Source organism: Ceratotherium simum, chromosome 18 (genome assembly GCF_057802395.1).
Source record: "Ceratotherium simum simum isolate JZ-2026a chromosome 18, ASM5780239v1, whole genome shotgun sequence".
In the NCBI taxonomy this organism is placed as follows: Eukaryota; Metazoa; Chordata; class Mammalia; order Perissodactyla; family Rhinocerotidae; genus Ceratotherium; species Ceratotherium simum.
Window position 1 is genome coordinate 32,140,363 of NC_141917.1, and position 20,797 is coordinate 32,161,159.

Genomic DNA, 20,797 nt, shown 5'->3' on the forward strand with positions numbered 1-20,797 from the left:
AATTTTCTGTAGAACTTGCTCAGAGACTTGAAATTATCTGGTCAAGTAACAAGCAATGCTCAGCATGAGTATAGTGGAAATAAATATAGTTGTGTGGTCCTAGGAAGGAGTCTCACAACAGACCCATGCATAAGTAGAACCTTGGCATATGATAGAGAGTTGGTCTTGCATATTAGTGGAGAGAGTTGGATCAGTCAATAAATGGTCTGGAGGAACTGCTTATCTCGGGGGGGGGAAGATCCACATTTCCAGGTGGGTTCAAAGAATTTAAAGCGGAATGCAAAACTTTAAAACTTTTAGAAAAAAATATAGAATATCTTCATGAGCTGTTAAAGGTGAGTTTCTTAAATAAGACACAAAAAACCACTGGCAATGTCTATTGAAGTGGAGGATGCCTCCGCTTCATAGGTAAATATGTCCTACCATTTAGCAGTTCTACTCCTGGGTACATGCCGTAGAGAAACCCTCATACGTGCGTCCAGGGAAACCCTGACATGAATGTCCATAGTAGCATTGTTTATGATAGCAAAAATTGGGAACAGTCTAACATGGACTTCAGCATCTATGGTTTGTTCATTCAAAAGAATGCTATACCTTTCCCAAACATAATGAGGAGTGACAGAAGCAGGTTGTAGAAAAGTCCATACAGTGTGATAAATTTATATCAAATTTTAAGAAATAAAAACTAATACTTGAAAATTTTTGAGAGCTACATACATATGTAAGGAAAGTATAAAGAAATGCTTGGGAACGTAAACATCAAAATCAGGTACTGGTTTTCTCTGAGAAGGAAAGAAGGAAGGAAGAAGTAAATGTAATTGGGATGAAGTTCATAGGGATCTTTAAATGTATTTATAATATCTTATTTAACGATAAAATTCATTTTTAAAAGACGACTGAGGGACAGATGGAAAACTGTTATGCTATTATTATAAACTTAAAAATTAAATATTCAATGGAATTTATCTTTAGATACTAAAAAACGTTAGAGGCAATTTATAACAAACAAGAAACTGTCATTAACTTATGGTCATAGCTTAATTTCACAAGAGTATTGCCCTGCTTGTTCACTCACCTTATACACCAGATGAGGCTCTAAATGGTTTTAGGCTGTTTGTAAAAATTAAATCCACTTTCAAAGGATAAACATTTATTATCTTTTGATAACAAAGATACTAAAAGTAAATTTTTCCTAAAGTCTAAAAGCAAATTTAAAGGTGGAATTCCTCCTTTTTTCGGCATAATAATAATAAAACTTAATCTTATATAAACTATTGAAATACATGTAGATCCCTACAATTCACTACTTTAAAGGGAACAATACTACCCTGACTATGTAAATTCTGGTATGTTTGTTGAAGAGTCAATCACAATATGTTGTCATTATTTTTTCTGAAGTTATTGTAGGCTTTACAGCTCACATTCCCCAAATTTACCTAACAGTAATTAAATTTATATTTTAGTCTTGTAAGTCTCTCTCTTGAAACTGGGCTCCATACCTTATTCAACACTAACATTTCTGTTTGTCATTTGTATTGTAATGAAAAAGAGCCAACAGTTTTCCTAATTTCTGGCTTCTTTTTCTCTCACTGATAATTTTCATGCTTTTTGTGGTTTATTTTACTATTCAGGAAGAATGGGGAGAAGTGAGTATCATATACACATGGAAAGCAGGATATCAGAATAATAAGACCTCGGGCGTGGAGTGTAAGCCTCATTGGCCATGTAACTTGGACAAAGCATATATCATCTTTAAGCCTCATTTTTTCATAGTAAAACGAGCCTGACAACAGGGTTGACGTAAAGTTTAAATGAAACAAGGCCCATAGCACTTAGTGTAGTGCCTAGCACGTAGTAAGCACTCAATAAATGCTAATGGATGGTGAAGGTGGTGATGACAATTGACTTAACTACTGAGATTGGATGATATTACCATTTGAATAAATGAGTAGAAGATATAGAATAGTAATAAATAGGCTTATAACGAACATTCACCTTTCAACTGACTCTCTCAACTTAGTGTAAATTTGGTGACTTAGGTGATGTTGCAACTGAAATGATTCAGAATGCTGACAGGACCTTCACAGGCTGGGACAACACCTTAAGGATGTGAGGAGGGCCAGCTTTAGTGTTTGGTCCACGAAATATACACTTTTATGTCTCTTCCTATTTGGTGAAAGAACCACGATGTCCACAGAAAATTGACGTCGGATCTGTCCCTGGTAACTTTTACTGGCAAATACACCCATCCCTCAGCTGCTGTAAGAATTGGCTGCTAACGCTCACAGCTGCACCTTACTCCAGAGAATTGTCCTCAGCCCAAAGGAGCAATATTGCTCAGAGACACATAGGAGATTGAGGTTGGGGGAGGAGGAAGCTTTCAGTAGCCAATGACTGCTGAGGGGGGATACAAGTTCAGCCCTCTTACTCCAGTGTGGCATGGCTCAGCAGAGCCATTCCTGCTCCAGCGCTTCCTTCTGGAATCAGGCTGAGCCTGGGCTGCAGCTGGATCCACATCTTTTTTTATTTTTTATAATTTTATTTATTTATTTTTCCCCCAAAGCCCCAGTAGATAGTTGTATGTCATAGCTGCACATCCTTCTAGTTGCTGTATGTGGGACTCTGCCTCAGCATGGCCGGACAAGCGGTGCGTTGGTGCGCGCCCGGGATCCGAACCCGGGCCACGAGTAGCGGAGCGCGCGCACTTAAACGCTAAGCCACGTGGCCGGACCTGGATCCACGTCTTTGCCCCAATTCTTCCCCTGAGCTATCCTGCTTCCTCACTCCTTTCAGGTTTCTCCTGGGAGAGCCCCCTCAACAAATCCCTCACACAGAATTTCCGTCTCAAGCTCTGCTCCTAGGGGACCCAACCTAAGAAACCTTCCTAGTACGTCTATTTCTACAGCTATGCTAGGAGTAGCAGCGATTTTTGTGTTGTTGCTCTTCTAGGTGAATGCGCAAAAACCTTTATGTGTCCTTGAATACTTTGTGGTTTTGGTTTTTCAGTCCTATACATTTATTTAGATCTTGGAGGTTAGTAACCATCATAGCTTAGGGTACCTCTTTTAGACCTGTACATATTAAAGACAAGAAACCAAAAGAAAACTCTGGGTCCCCTGAGGCGTGTGGGTGGCAACAGAATTTCAGTGCTTTTCTTAACACAGATTCTACCATTCAGGGTGAAGCTCTGACAAGCATATCATATTACCTCAAGTACAATAACCTAAATTTCATCCTAACTTGAAAAAGGCTTACTTTCAGTACTGCTGCTAGAGATATGATGGAGAGTTAAGCTTCAGCATCTGGTGACATGTGTTAGATCATGAATTTGAAAGGGAAGAGATAGTTTACATAAAACTCTTACTTTGATAGTTTGAATAAAACTTCATCAACTTAAAGTTTTTGAAATATATTACAATATTTCAAAGATTTATTTCCAAGAATTGAGATGAGGGGGCTGACATTGGTGGTTATAGAAGGTATCTCTTTGCTCTCTTTTGCTAATAAGAACCTGGCTACAAACAGCCTGTATTGAATATCATTCTCAGTTGGACAAGAGCCAAATCACAATTTAACTCTAGATTTCTACTAGGTTCCTGGCCACGGTGTTTGAAAAGTATCAGATGCTAAGGAATTTGTGTGCAGCAGCATTAAGTTTTTATGATTGTATTCCTACTAGACCTGTCACTGGCATTTGGTGCTACTAATAGAAATGGAATCTAGCTGTCATAGACACTAAATAAATTTTGTCCATCACTCACCCACAAAAAAATGCTCCTCATTATTGGAAGGTTGGGTAGCTACAGAGTGGCCAGTGCTTCATCTGATTTATTTCCCATCATAAATGGCTAACATTGCAGACTGACCACATGGGTCAAATCAGGCCTACAGCAATAATTGTTTGGTCTGAATAGTGCATTTAGGAAAAGTTGAATGAACAGTAAAAGAAAAAATGTAGGAACTATATATATAAAACTTGACATCCAGCTTCTCTTGAAAAATTGGAGAATCTATCAATTCATCAGTGTTGAGTCATGTATCAGTAAGGCCCAGGTGGGAAACAAATGGCAAACTCAAACTGGGAAATTTGAGGAAGGCTTAATAAAAGCACTGTCTACAAATGTGTGGTCAGTGTGCAGGGAAACCACAAAGTAAACAACAGTACCCTGGAACTGGTAACCTCAGAGAGTGGTTGCAATCTTGAAGGAGCAAGAAGACGGAGAAACACTAGAATCCAGAGAGTCAGCACAATGTGGAGAAGCCTATCTGACTCTGGGTGAGGGACACAGCCAGCTCATCATGATGTCTCAGGGAGGAAGTTGAGGGAATAATATTCAAACCTCACTCTCTGTCCCTCTGATTGCCTGCTGGTGCTCCTCATTGGCCAAATGAAACAGGAAGCTATAAGTCAAGGAAGTCTTGAGGCAGTCCAAAGAGGTTAGTCTTGAGGGACACAGAGTAGGATGGAGAAGGTTGGAGAGGGGGATCCAGAGGGCCAAGCAGAAGATACCTAGCATAATTAGCAACTCGCTCCTGTAGACAAAGCTTATATTGTTTGCCACAGTCCTCACCATTTTCTATTGATCCCCATAACAAAACTGAATATCAGATGCCATTTATCATGATCATGTATCATCATGTTGGTACAATGATGTTTCTTCTAGGACAGAACCATTTCTCTACCAATGTCTCTGTAAATAGTGAGCAAGGAAATACAGAAGACCAAATTCTTCAGGAAAACTGAAAATATATATATATATTTTTCTTATAGAAGAGAAATATTACTATGTGTTTAATATGTAAACAAAATATACCTTGGTCTCTCTCTCTCTCTTATATATATACGTATATATACATATATACCTTGCCTGATTCTTTCATGAGGTCAGGTTCTCTTTCCTTGGTAGCATTCTGATTTTTTGGGTTGGGAAATTATCTTTACACCATTGAGCATAGTCCAGTGCTCAATGCTCAAAGAGTTTTGCTCTCTTTTGCTAATAAGAACCTGGCTACAAACAGCCTGTATTGAATACCATTCTCAGTTGGACAAGAGCCAAATCACAATTTAACTCTAGATTCCTACTAGGTTCCTGGCCACGGTGTTTGAAAAGTATCAGATGCTAAGGAATTTGTGTGCAGCAGCATTAAGTTTTTATGATTGCATTCCTACTAGACCTGTCACTGGCATTTGGTGCTACTAATAGAAATGGAATCTGGCTGTCATAGACACTAAATAAAATGAGCATTTCATAGATGTAACAAGAAATAATTTATTGGGGAAAAAAATCTGTAATTTGTAGTCTATTTCTGTCCAAACCTCTATCCTTTCAAGAAACTTAGCTCTTTGTCCCTTATCTCTCTTATGATTTTATCTTTCCCTCTCAACTAGATCCTTTTCATCAGCTTTTGAATATGCTCAAGTCTTTTCTGTCTTAGAAAACAAACAAACAATTCCCCAAAAAGAAAGAGAAAAGACCTTTCTTCACTTTATTTTCCCATCTGGCTATCACTTGTGTCATGTTCCTCTTTTCTTTTTTGAGGAAGACTAGCCCTGAGCTAACATCCATTACCAATTCTCCACTTTTTGCTGAGGAAGATTGGCCCTGGGCTAACATCCGTGCCCATCTTCCTCTACTTTATATGGGATGCCACCACAGCATGGCTTGACAAGTGGTGCGTCATTGTGTGCCCGGGATCCAAACCTGCGAACCCCAGGCTGCCAAAGTGGAGCGTGTGCACTTAACCGCTATGCCATTGGGCTGGCCCCATTTTCCTCATTTTTATAGTAAAATTTCTGGAAAGAGGTTTCTATCATGTCTGTCTCAATTTTCTAACCTTCCATTTACCTCTCAATCCATTTGTGGATATGGGCTGCCAGACCCCCTTCAAGGAAGGACTTACTGCCCAGCTGAGGGGACCGTGGTCTGCAGACTGACTGCCTCTGGCTGTCTCCTCCTTCAGGGTCTGCCTCAGCTTCAGAGTCATCTTGCACAAGGTCATGTCCTTCCCAAGGTGGCCCACATGTGGTGATGAGTGAGGTGGAGGTAAAAAGGCTGGCCATTTTGGCCTGGAGGGGGATAGCTCTGATGGGTAGCATTTATTCCCGAGGCCCCCATCTCATTGGCTGAAGATGTTGGGCTTGCGTCACAGCTCAACTTCTTTCTCTGCACAATCATGTTTCCTCCCCTTCCTTTCACAGATGTTGATCCCTAATGACGTCTATACTCCAAACTCTATCCCAACATCTGCTTCCAACAGGTGAAACCGTTGCAATCAGCTTGGTCTTGAATTCCTCAGTCTTTCAAAAGTCATGTATGACCTACATGTTGATAAATCTAATAGGCATTTTTCAGCCATCAATTTGCTCAACCTCTTACGGAGTTTGAAGTAGTAATTAAGGAAAAATTATAGTGGCAGCCCACTGGATTAACACATTCTTCGCAGAGGTATCATTTATTCTTTCATTATCAAATATATAATGAAAGGCTTCAAACACCATGTAAAGTAAAGGAGTACAAAATGAATAAGACAAAGTCTTCACTTTCTGGGAGCTCTGTTTACTGATTCATTGGACACAAGGGGTAAAGGAACAGAAGCAGAGCAACTCCTGGGTTTTGAGCTTGGGTGAATGGATGATAGACATGTCACTGAGATACAATCTACAGGAGGATCATCAACTGAAAGGGAGAAAGATGATGAGTTCAGTTTTGAGTCTTGTGAGTTAGCACAACTAACTATCTACGTGGGATATATACATAGAGATGACTTTAGAGTAATTGTAGCAGAGACCAAATTGCAGTAAGTTGAAGATTGAATATAACTTGAGAATGTGGCAAGGGGGAATAGGGACCATGGTTTCCCAAACCTGGCTAAGCATTAAACTAATATTTAATTAAAAATTGATTTAAAAATTCCTTCGCCAGAGATCCTGATTCACTTGATCTGTGGAGGAAGATGTGTATTTTTATAAACAAACTCTCCAGCTGTACGGTGTTCGGTGCAGATCCTTTGGAAAGCAGACACCAAGATGGGGTAACAGCGCAATAAATTTTTTTTTGGGGGGGGCATATACGTGTGAGAAGAAATAAGAGGGAGCTGAGGAAGGCTGGAGGAGACATCAGACAGCAATGCAAGTCTGACCCCAAAGAAAGGAGGAGGGAGAGATGGTTGGATAGAAGCTTCTCAGAGTGATATGCAGGGTAAGGAAGGTTTAGCAAGGCTGTCAGAGGCTTCTGTACCTTTCAGGAACAGGATCATTGGCTCAATGATTGGCTACACAGGAGCAGCCTGTGGAAAGCCTGGCGTTGGCACAGCTGTGCTGATGGATTTCAGAGTGCAGAGGCTGGAGCCTTTGGTCAATTGAGCACCACATGGTGGAAGGTCTGTGAGGCACATTCTCCTGGCTGCCACATGTACTCTACCATTTTAAGACAATGCGATGAGAAAAGGAATATAGAAATGGGCTATAGTTGGAGACACATTTGGATTAAAGGCAAAGTTTCCTGTTGTTTTTCAAATAGGAAAGACTTTGGTATATTTGTAAGAGGAGTATGTTTGCCTTAAAGGAGGGAATCTTCACAATGGGAGAAGTTAAAGATAAAAAAGAGGAAGGGAGGGAGGGAAAAACGGATGGGGAAGAGGTGTGTGTGTGTGCCTGTGCGTGTGTGTGAGACAGAGAGAGAGAGAGAAACACACACAGAGAGAAAGAGAGAGGGAATGAGAATGAATTAATTGTGGAGGAAGAAGACTCCAGACAAGGCAGGAAGACATGGGATAACAGGTTGTGGCTTTGAATCTGAGGAGCGACATCTTTCTCTCTTGGATAGTGTCTGGATATGGGTTAAGGCTGAACGTTGCAGGGAGTTGAAGGGAATTGCACTTGGTTATCTCAATATCTACCACAAAACAGGAGGAAAATATCAGGGGCACCGGTGGAAGGTTTGGTCTTGAACAGAAGGTACCCCATCCTCTGAGGCTGAAGCAAAAAGACGTAATGATAGGCTCAGAGAAAGACTTGTAGATGTGGGATCAAATTATAGGAGGGAGAGAAAGGCTGATGGCCTTGATTTCTTGATGAAGTAAGAGGCAAAGTTATCTTCTGAAGTTATTATTTATTTGTCGTTCTTCTCACATGATGAAATTCCATACATAAAACTATAACAGAAATAATATTTAGTATATTAAAATTAATACTTCATATATATCTTTTATATTAAGACAATTATCTATTACATAAATCTTTCATAGGCATATGTGTCTCTGTTTGGTGGTGTATAAACCAAAACTCTAAAATATTCTCTTGATCTAATTTGGAATTTAAAAAATTGACATTGTATTGAATTTATACTGTTTGCAATCAGAAAAAAAATTACTGGAAATATACTGTCAGTGCATGATGTATATTTACCAAAGTTAACAAACAAAAAGTACTTTTGGATCATGTAATTTTATTTAGTATTAAATTCATCACGTGAGCATATACTGGCTTCCCCTATCAAAAAGTAGACATCCAAGTATTTCATAATTGGAGGAGGTCTAAATTCCTCCGATTTGGGGGCCTCAGACTCCCAGAAACTATAAATTGAGCAATAGAAGTTGATGATCTATTTTCAAATTTCAATGCATCTAGTGGAATTTCCACTTTACCCATACGAAGGCTTGGAGTTCTTTTACAATTATCTGAAGTTATTTCAGTTCAATGGAGCCACTCTTCAGACGCTCCAAAGGGCCTTTACAATATGAAAACATGGATAATGCATTAATCACTATTTAATCAATGAGTTTTAAAAATAAACAGAAATTTCTGAAACACAGGGCTGGGGTAGGGGGAGAATTATAAAAGTTTGAGGTAACTGATAGTAAAAAAGTTGGGAAAAACTGACTTAGCCTAATCCTGTAATTTGCAGACGAGGAAACTGGAAGGATAAATAATTTACCCAATATCACATCATGGTTCATTCGTAGCAGAGCCAGCATTAAGATTTGCTCATTTCGTGTTTTGGAAGTTGTGAAAAAATTACCTAATATGCTATTTTCTTGGGTGTTAGGGTTTTACATTTTGTGTCATAGTGTTTAGTGTTCTTAGCATTTGGAACCCAAATGCTTCACCTTCCGTTTTTGGGTTTCTTTGGGAATGAGTATGTGTCAATAGGGAACATTCTAGTCCAAACACCAGGGGTTATTAATTTGTACTCCCTCTACTGGCCAACTTTCCAGTAAAGTGGTTTTAAAGAAAAAGTTTCATAGAGGTATTTGAAAAACAAAACCAAAAACCTTTAAGATAGTCTTCAAAGTAAAGAGGTGCAATAGAAGGCTAGTTAATTTCAAAGTCCGTTCTTCCAGTCTTCATCATTTTAGGGTAGTCCTCATTCATATCTACTCTAGTTACAACAGAAATTTAAACAGAATACAGAATTATACTGTTAGCATGTGATGCTGCAAACAGAAAACTTATTTTAGACTCTTCTATAGTTTTAATCTTAGGTAATTACCACATATTCACAATTAACAAATAGGGACAAACTTTATATACAATTTCTGATACTTCTATAATTTTTGAAAACATTTAACTCACTAGCAAGAGAGGAGACAGCTCTGCCTTTTTAAAGACAGATAATTTGAATAGAAAATATAAGATAACGATCATAATTAGAAGGGCAAACGAAGTTTTCCTTCTTGTGAAATGCTTTAAAATTTTCTTTCTTGTATTTCTTTATGTTTCTTCCTTATAGTTCTTTAGACAACACAGTCATTTCTTCTCAAATGATTTTTTTCTAGGAAGGGAGGTTGTCAACTGATGGGGTAAAAGAAGCATCTTCATAATTGTAGCTGAGGCAGAAATGGGATTTTTAACAATTCTTACATCTCATTGATGCAGTCTTTCAAGATGTTGCTTAAGCAGAGAGATCACTTTCTAAGTCCAAAATTTCAAAACTTTTAAAGATAATCAGAAGTTTATAACAAATGGTAATAAGTAGTTTTGTGCATTCATTTTTCTATGAACACAATAACATTCGCCAATCAAAACCCAGACTTCATACTGACATCAAATGGACATAGCAGAGTGACCAAAGCTGAGAGTTAGTCATTGTCATAGATGCAACCTGGAAGGAAAAAACACAAATTGAAATATAGTTATATAAAACACATGCCCCCTAAGTGTTCCAAAGTTGGAAATGTGGGTGATTCATACTCTCCCAGGTTAGGATAAAAAAAAAAGTAGAATTGGTTCACTTTATGAAAAACTGGTTAAATGTACTTTTTGGTAGTCATTCTGAATGAGCTTGAAAATATTAAATATCAATGAGAATCATAAATTTAAAAGGAGATTAAAAGGCAACATGGTTAACACTATGCTTCATTTCAGTTGAGATTAATTTTTTAGAACATAATTTAGAAATACATGAAGCTTGGAGAATACTAGTGAGTATTATACATTATGAAATAAGTACCCACTTATTGCCCAAGTACACATATTTTTGTGGATAAAAGCTATTACTATTCATGCATCAATTAAGATTCATGTTAAAATGAAAAATTCACCAAATATTTTCATACTTCTGCTTTCAAGGAGAATAAATAAGAGATTATTTCTTGATTTCCAGTCATGTGGAAAAATAAATTTTTTTCATTATACCAAGGTATTAGTGATTCAAATTCTGATCAGATTGGAAAGCTCTAATTAATCCAGCAAGCTATTTTTAGTATTTGTAAGAACAGTAAATTCACTGTTACTGTTCTCTGTGGTGGCTGCCGTATGAGACTTACCATCAGCAATATCATCATAGATCTCTCCATCACTGTAAATGCAGAAAAAAAATTTTATTTTAAAGAAAATGTCTTCTTAACATTAAAGCAATATTTAAATTAAAAGGTTAATAATATGATTTTATATGACACAAGGCATATAAGGGTGAGAAGGTACACATGATGCATTTATAAGTGGGAAGAAATTTCATATTCATCTGTATCTCCTTTCGTTGATTTAATCTAATCCTTTGTGTCATTCTGAAAATCCCCACAACCTATTCTGTATCATAGATATATAGAAAAATGGAAACATGCCTCTAGAGCACAGACCGTGCCTTATTCATCTTTAGACCCAACCGTGGGCCTAGCACACAGCTGTGCTTAGTAAGAAGTGTTTGAAAAATCATGGCACAATACTGCACTGGGGGCCCTAATTCAAAACTGTAATGGATTCTTTATATCTGTTAACATCAGATTAATACTTTCACTTGAACTTCAAACGTTGAATGAAATACAGTAATATTTGGCATAGGCAATGGGTGCATCATTTTTGCATGTTTCTAATTATAATTTGTAAATATTGATTATAAAATATATAAATATTAGTTACAAAATAAGTAGCCAAGATATGGTTAGTATGGTGGTTCTTATATATAGAATTCTAAAAATATTTACTTTTATAGGCAGCATCCATAATAGTAGTTCTGGCTACTTTTACACATTTTAGGTTTTACCCAGTTCTGAATCTTCATGAAATATTCTATTCTACACACATACTGAGTCTCTCCTATGTACCAGGAGACACAAACGTGAATGAGACACAAGCTTTGATTTCAAGCAGTTATAATCTAATGGAGGAGAGAATGATATACAAGGGATTAAAATAGAAAATATTATAAATGTTAACATAACCTTGAAACGTAGGACACAGTTTCAAAGTTCAGAAATGTAAGGTGACTTTGTCACTTAGACCAGACGCACTTTTGGTTTCTGTACCACTTCTGTGCTTTTATCATGGAAGCAGCAGCAGGCCCTTCAAATTGCTGCCAACTACAGCAGATGCTGTGAGTTCCCTATGTCTTCTGTTTGCATCCTTTCTCTGAGAACGAGGGAGGGTTTGGCTAATGGAAGTCTGACTCTAATGCAAAGAGGACAGATTTTCCTTATCATTCATGCAACAAACATTTATTAAGTATTCACTTCAATAGGTGGTGAAGCAATAATTACTTAGGACTCTTTCTAAATTCTTTCTTAATCATCCTGTAATATCACTGATGAAGATGTCCTATTATTTGCCACACATTCTTTCCTTGAAATTTGTTATATTTCATAGAATAAAACCTATTGAAAAGTCCCATGCCTATCACCATGACTAATGCTTTGAGGAAAATAAAAGTTTTATGATTATTTTACTTTTGAGTCTTTACTAGTTTGCTGACAGAGCACTTAACATTGATTTGTCTCCTCTTGATTGGTGTCAGGTTGTTTATGGATATGGTTTGTGAATCCTCCTTGATTTTTTTATTATGCTGAATTCCATAAATCTTTGTACTGGTTCATGACCTAACTTGATAACGGAGTTCATTCTTGTATCGTTTACTGGGAACAGAATCTTATAACGTTTTGGAGGACTCTATAGCACAATAGCACCACACTGTGACAATGTCTTATTCATAAGAATAGAAGAATCATTGACTACTATCTTTTTTCTGGCATGCTTCCAAAAAAGGCAACTTAATACTCTACTATGCCTGGTGTGAGTAAAGAAAAGCCCTCAGTTAGGGGTCAGACTATAAACTGTTAACAGGTGATACTAGCACCTACTGTATAAACACTAACTGATTCCTGATTAATTCAATTCAACCAACTGAATTAATCAGCAAGTGACATGCAAAGTGTTAATGAAAGCGTTAGTGACTTTGATCTGTCTGTCTCCAATGTTTGCATTGTCTTTCTCCAATGAATATGTAAAACCATAAACTGTAGAATCATGAATGAGAAGGGCTTCTTGTCTATTTAAAACAGTAACACTTTATGAAAACCTTAACTTTATTACGGGTACTACCATACAGACATTAGTATAGCATACTGTTTTAAAATTTACTTATGATAATTCAGTAGATTATATTATTTAAATATTAGGAATATTTCTTAAAGTAAAGCATAAAATTCTTTTTACAAGTATAGTAGCAGAAGAAAATGGGCTTACTTATCCACCAAGCAACTCCGAAGGACATAACCATCTGTGAGAAAAAAAGGAAATAAATTTTATTAATAGTGCAGACTTGAAAAATCTTTACTGTTTCTTTTAAGAAAATGAAATAAAATTGAATAATTAATATACTACACTATGATATGCTATAATATTGAATAATTTTATCTATCTCCAAATATGACCCATCTCCAAATATGTCCACTTTTCTCTCCTTTCTTTCTTTTTTTTTTTTTTTGTGAGGAAGATCAGCCCTGAGCTAACATCCATGCCAAGCCTCCTCTTTTTGCTGAGGAAGACTGGCCCTGAGCTGACATCCGTGCAGATCTTCCTCCACTTTATGTGGCATGCTGCCACAGCATGGCCTGAAAAGCGGTGTATCTGTGTGCACCCAGGATCCGAACCCGGGCCACCAGCAACGGAGGGCGTGCACTTAACCCCTAAGCCACGGAGTGGCTCTCACTTTTCTCTTCTTTCTTTATTCTCCTTTTTTCTCTGAGTTTTCTCTCTCTCTCCTAAACATCTCTTTTCCTTCATTTCTCCTTTTTCTTCTTTAAGCTACTGGAGGTTGTAGCACAAGGTTCTTTCAAATTTTACTCCATTTCTTCAAGGTGTCACTCAAGTGACTCAGTTTTAGAAAGAATTTATTAAGCATAGTTTCTCCAATTGCAAAAAGTAGTTCATAGGTAGTTATTTTAAGTATCACCAGATCTAAGACTTGACTTTTCAAATTTTATTATATTGAGCAGAGTCAGAACTACTTTCAGATGCCAGCAATCTATCGCTACTAGATTGCGTTCTAGTACGGAGTATGCGTTCTAAATGGTCTCAGAATAGCTCTCATAGTTAGTGTGGAAGTCTTTCTCTACTGCTTTTGCCATTTGACAGAGTGTCAACATTTGTATTTTCATCTTTCATGGAACAAAAGCATTATTAGAAGAACACATACCAGGAATTCTAGTGATTCCCAGTTAAGTAGAAAATAGACCATATTTTATGCAAGAAAGCAAAAATTTTTTTTTGTGCACTAATATTTCCCCTAATTGTGCAAAGTATTCCTATGAAGAAATCCGGACTATTTTTCTTGAGAAAATGTCTGCTGACATCAAATTAACATTACTAATCTTTGGAATAATTAGTTTTGTGTTAGCGCCTAATTCTGTTGTATGCTTGAGATCAGCACCATTTATTGTCTTATCAATACAGTCTCTAAATCATTCTCTCATTAGTCTATCTATTGATCTTGGTCTTCTTCAGATCTGGTTTTGGTTCTAAATCAGAGTAAATGTGTAAAAATTATAAACCAGTAAGCTCATAAGCAAAGATTTAATACAAGTGATAATAAACATATTGATGTCATATTGTTATTGATTTAACATGAAAAAAATGTTTTAAGTTAGGATCATTTAACTGAAATTGTAGATTAAAACTTCAGAAAATGAACTTTCCCTTGAAATAGTCCAGGGTAAAAAAACTCCACCAAAATATTTTATCAAGGAGTTCACCGCTTTTTAATGAAAACTGTTTATAAGCATCATATTTGGAAAAGAAAAAATCAAAGTTATCTTTGAATTGCTGTAGTAGGGAAGTACTACTACACATGTCAAAATGATAGAAGCACAATAAAGTGATATTTTACTCTGAAAAATTAGACCTTGTTATCTCTTCTTTTTATTCCAATTAAAGCAAAAGTAGCAAAAATTGTTAATGTGAAGAACATCTAAAATTAATATCTATGATCCTTGGGCAGCCTTTGATATCACAGTTCTTCTGTTCATTTTATGTTAACAGGCATTAAAAAATTAAGGGATACATTATAGTTTAATATAATTTTTAAAATAAGATAAGCTCATCTCTAACAAATTCAATTATACATAAAATGTGAACAGTTTTCTACCAACAGTAATAGTCACAAACTCTTTATTCCTTAGCTAAACTTGGTGGTTCTGTTTTCATTTTGAATTTTCTCTTAAAGTGAATTGGACAGTAAAACAATATAATACTAAGTGTTCCCATGATACATTCATGTTTATGTTAATAATTTTAAAATAACGACATTTATGAACTGACGACGTTAACAATGAAGTCAATCTCATTGTGAGTTATTCGGGCTTTGTGAAGTCTCTGAACTAAAATTAGAAGATAAAAAATTAGAGAAATGTATAAGAAATTATAAAATATTGCCAGAGACTGGAATTTTTCTATCACCAAATATATATATATTTTTTTAAATCTTTAGAAGATTAAAAGAAATAAAGTTCAAAACAAAGAGAATATAATCACCATTTTTGGAAATTAAAGGTTTTTATTTTCCTGTGCCTATAGGTAATCTACTTTTTAAAACTCAATTATGCTAAAATTGTGTAGACCTGGATAAAACACTATCTGTAGTTAAGCACTAAAATAGTCCTTTACATGACCAAAGTTAACAACTCATAATACATAGCTTAATACCTAACTTCACAAAATTAATTGTGAAAAATATCTTCTCTCAGATTCTCAAATCCCTATTATATTTCCTCCTATATCTTGCCTGTTCAAGAATCTTAAGGAACAGCTGTCTCTTTTGTTGAATGCTCCATTGTTGTTGTTGTTGTTGTTGTTGTCTGTGTGTGAGATACATAAACATCAATGATGGTGAGTATTATTTAAGAAAAATGTATCAAGGAGATGGAGTGTGGGATGGTACTGTGCTGCTCTATTTTAGTTCCCTGAAATGATGTGATAATTTGGGTCTCATTAGCTACAAAAGCACTATTATATAGCATTTTTACATGGTTAATGACTTCTAATACTGCATAGGTTTTGCTGTCTAGTACCTTTAAAAATCTCTGCTAAAACTTCACTCTATTAAAAGCATGATTCATAACAATGTCAAAACAAGTGACTTACCATGAATTTTTATATAATCTCTCCATTATAGTTCCTAGAAAAAACCTTTTTTTGCAGTAGAAAAATGCTCTCTTTGCTCACATGTTCCATGTACATCCATCATAGGGAATGTTAATGAAAAATACAAACAAACGAAATAAACGAAAAAACACATCATAGTTCTGTACCATGTATAATGGCTGCCATGTTCAATGAACCCTATAATGTTGTGGGTGCTGGCACACCACAGATCCTTCATACATAAGAAGAAATTATTACTTGGAAACCTCATATTCATAGAGCAGAACACAGTGGCTTGAAACAAATGTTTTGAAATACGTGGTAGGGTAGAGCTAGTTAAAAAAATAACACCCACCCCTCATATGTGCCAGTTAATTACTTCCCAAAACGTTTGCTTGCTACAGTGCAGATGTGTCCCAGGACGAATGACTCACCTTTCAGAAGGGTGTTGTGAATATAAAATTATCAAAGAAATATAAAAGTATCCTTGGAAAAATGAAAAATATCTTCATTCTAATATTTAAAATTTTCAAATGGCAACTTTTGGTATTTCCTTATTATTTCATTTGTTGTGAGCAAGTCCAGAATAAAGTTAAACTTACTCAATTTGTCCTCATGCAGTTTAAAAGCAATAAAATCATATTGCATAGATTTATTCAGGCAAGTGGAACAACGTCCAACTTCAAGGGAAAATTCTCATAATATAACAGAAAGATAAAATAAAATGCAGTGTCTAAATAAAACTAAATATAAATTATTATCCTAGTTTTATAAAAATGTTCTGCCTCCCAGTCTTCTCTCTCTCTCTCTCTCCTTATTTCTAGGGCTTCAAATCAAGCGACTTTTTAAATGTCTGAATTAAAAAAATTTTCTTCAGTGAGCATGTGTTGTTTTAAAATTGAAAACGAAATTACTTTAGCAAAGAAATGATCAGCTGGATTTGGGAAAACCCAAAACACCTTTAAAATTCTCCTTTCTTTGATGCCCATAGGAAACGAAGCATATTTTGAACACAAATAACTCAGCTCATGTCTCATTCCACACTTTTTGTAGAAAATTTTTCTCCAGTGACAGGAGGTGGGAAAACTCACAGCTACGAGACATTGAGTTGTGGAATATGTGAAAATATTAGCGAGAAATTCTAAACATTTGGGAATGTGCCAGAAATATATATTTAAGATCTCAACACCTACGCAATATGTGCTTCCACGCGTCAGGGGGTGAGACTCAATCAAACGTGATAATGCCGGTAAAAGTGGCTTGTACTCCACTCCACAACGGGAAGGCATAATTGTTAATGTTTTAGCCTCTAATTTCTATCATTACCAAATGTAGGTTTAAGTAAGCTGTTTTCTTTTCTTTGATGGATTAAAGAAGAATGGAGAATAAGGAAAATGTTAGGGTCGCCATGGTGTTGGATTTTAAATCCCTTTGCTGCTAATCAGAAGATGTAGAAATAAGGAACTGAAAGATATAGAGGCTTCCAAATGATACACACAAGTGAAACACATTACTGAGGGTATGACGGGGAACTTCTGTCTTCTAACCAGTTAAACTATTCAACAGTCTTCCTGTGAGTGTCCACATGTCCGACTTTCCTCTGGTTACCCAACCGCAACCTCCAAATTGTTACATTCAATTCAGCAAACCCCAAACAAGGTGCCAGGCAATGTGGAATGTGTTGGCAATACAATGTTGAGAACATTCCATTGACGTTACTCTCAAGCTCAGCGTCTAATAAGGATGATAGTTAAGGAGATAAAACAAAGTACAATTACGGCAACAGAAGTAGTAGCATGGTGGGGGGCGGGGGAGATTCATTGTGATGGGGTGGCTGGGGAGTGCAGAGGGATGCGCTTCCAATTATAGATGACAAGAGGGTTGTTTTTAATGGACAATTATGGGTGCTCCAAGTGGAATAAAATAGCATAGAAGGATGAAATAGTATAATTTATTCAAGGAATGACAAGTAGTTTGTATTTCTGGAGTGTCAGTTGCAGATGGGAAACAGTTGATGAGAGTGAGGCTAGATCATAAAGGGTCTTATGTATTAGCCTAAAGACTTTGTGTTTTTAAAAACAATATCTGAGTAACAGTGTGTTGAGTGGATTGCCTGAGAATAAGGGTAGGGTGGGCATATCATTTGAAAGGCTATTGCAATAATCTAGATGAGGGAGGGTTAAATCCATACAACAATCATCCCAAATCCTAGAGAGGTATGTGAGGAATGGATCAGAAATTAAGGAAATTAAGAATGTCAAGGAGCTAGTTCAAGGAAGGAATAAGCAGGAGGTTTAGAAAAATTAAGAAAAGCAGGAGGTTTGGAAAAATAAAAGTGAAATTAAGCAGATATGATAATTAAATCTTGGAATAATGCTTAACTTGAAAGGCAATAGCAGATGCTCCCGGTGGTCCTCCCATACCCTGCCACCCTTACCACTTTAGTGACTTTTGGCTCAACTGACAGTGCTTGCATTTTAAATTTTTTTATTGATTGCTTTTTTCTGGCTTCCAGCAATCTCTTTGTCAACTTGATTAGTATCTTGCATGACTCGCCACCTGCCCAGGAGTAGGCTTCAACTCCTGATGGACAGGAGTTGATATATAAATACCCTAAGTTGTTTCCCACCTGGATGGGATAACACTGCCACTCCAAATTTCCAACTGAATTAAGCTCCAATTATCCAAGTGGTAACTTTTTCAATAACAAGGCTTTCTTGGATGCTTTCCTTTCCCTGTCTACTTCTCCACTTGCCTACAGGTATTTTCCCGAATCACCTCCCAAGTGAGGAAGCCAAACTAGGATAAAATCTATCCCAAAGTCTTTAAATAAAAAACAACATGTGCACAATTGCTCCCAATATAATCATCCATCCTGTTCGAGATGGACTCCAAAACTACCTAAGAACTGAATTAGTTACCAGTGAGCTTGGGAATTATAAAGTGCATTGGTACTGCACCAGAAAAAAAAAAAATAAAAGTTACATAGAACCCTTAATTGTTATCTACCAGAATTTAATGTAATGTTTCCACCTCCCATTTTTCACAGGTGATAAATTCTAAGAGACAGGAGCCCTCCAATATACACAACAGTATTTAGAATTATTGGTGTCCAAATAGGAAGTGATAGCAGATTACAGAATTATTCCTGAATGGCCACCGCTTTTCCTCATTCTTAGGGTCCACTGGTTCCTAGGAAGATAGGACTCTTCTCCGAATATCTGTTTCTGGTATTGTATCTATTCCTGCTCATCTATGTCTACACATGTTTGTTGATGAGGTCATTTACATCCTGTTACTCAGAGTCTGTTCCATGGGCCAGCAGCATCAATTACGTGGGAGCTTGGTAAAATGCAGAAGGTCACACCCCACCTCAGACCTACTGAATTAGAATCTGCATTTTTAACAATATCACCATGTGGTGTGTACATACTTTGAGGTTGAGGAACATTGCTCTAGATGGGATTTGTTGCTAGGGACAGGAGTCTCAGGACAGTGTGGCAAGATGTGTCTGAAGCTTGTGCACTAGAGAAATGTCCACATGACAAGTACTAGGACAATTCTCTATCGTGAAACATGTGAAATAATTTGGAAAGTAGAGGAAAGAAAACGTATCATTTAGGCCTATCACCCTCATCAGCCACAAATAACATTTTATTTTAGTTTCTTTTATTTACATAATTTTTTAATATGGCTGTAAATTCCATCCTACATTAAGCAGGCTTCTTATTTCTCTTACTTTCGTGTCTTGAGAATTTCCTCACATTATTGTCATAATCATCATGTAAAATATTCAATTTGGTATATTCCTTATAACTTATTTAATCACTTGTAAAATTTTGAACATTTTTAATATTTTTGACGACATTTTAATACATATAGTTTTTCTGCACTTAAGGCTATTCCTTGGGGTACATCCCCACAAATGCTAGTATGAATGGGGGTTTTCTTTGTTTCTTTGACAATATGACATTATTGTCATAATCATCATGTAAAATATTCAATTTGGTATATTCCTTATAACTTATTTAATCACTTGTAAAATTTTGAACATTTTTAATATTTTTGACGACATTTTAATGCGTATGGTTTTTCTGCACTTAAGGCTATTCCTTGGGGTACATCCCCACAAATGCTAGTATGAATGGGGGTTTTCTTTGTATCCTGAGGGACCGTCTACATGTTATCTCCAGTGAGCATCGAATCTTAATAATATACGACTCGTCTTTTATCCTTTGTACTACGTTCCATTTTCTCCCTTTAAAAGCCAAGCACATCTCCTCCATGATGACTTTAGATCCATTTTCCCCACCTGTGAGTCACTGTGTTTTATTCTTAAAACTCCATTTCAGTTCCTGTCCCTGAGTCACCTTCCTGTCATTAAAATACGACTCAGAGTTTATGTTTTCCACGCAGACCAACCGAGCTGATGTGGGGCAGCCATGCTGGCTATCCAATTTTAAATATAGGACAACATAATTTTGAACTACTCTTCCCTGGATTGTAAATGAAATAAGCTTCCTTTTAAAATTTGACAAAAAAGTTTCCATCTGTCAGCTTTAATAGCTGAGAAAGTCAAAGAGGACAAGACTCTGTTGTATTTACTTGGAATAGTACGTTGTATGAAGTGTTTCCAAAAAGGAAATGAAAACAAGTGAATTTGCAAGGTAGGGAAAATGGAAATTCTAGGTGGGACATATGCTATATGATTTCAAAACCGGGCCAAAGCAAGAGCCACTCACCACCCGAGTACAGTGGTTCTCACTTTAGTGTACGTAAGAACAAGCTAGGGAAGAAGGTATGATCACAGATTCCATCTGACCCCAGAGCTCATGACTAAGCAAGTCAAGGACGAGTCCAGGCAGCTGCAATTTTAATACACGCACAACGGTTTTCTGATGCTGGTGGTCTGTGGGACCACATTTCGAGGAACACTAATTTGGC

The 20,797-nt window shown here is 36.5% G+C and overlaps 1 protein-coding gene across 3 annotated transcripts in view; it reads right to left on the reverse strand.

Annotated features, from left to right (window-relative positions):
• Positions 1-7,910: 7,910 nt before the first annotated feature.
• FYB1 (FYN binding protein 1) overlaps positions 7,911-20,797 on the reverse strand; it is a 158,137-nt gene continuing 145,250 nt past the window's right edge. For all 3 annotated transcript variants that reach the window (XM_004422761.3, XM_087443225.1, XM_014781599.2), the window contains 3 exons: positions 12,959-12,992; positions 10,768-10,799; positions 7,911-10,103 (listed from right to left, as the gene is read on the reverse strand). In XM_004422761.3, coding sequence (XP_004422818.2) covers positions 10,081-10,103; positions 10,768-10,799; positions 12,959-12,992 — 89 coding nt within the window. In that variant the 3' untranslated portion in view covers positions 7,911-10,080. The remainder of the gene's footprint in view (positions 10,104-10,767; positions 10,800-12,958; positions 12,993-20,797) is intronic.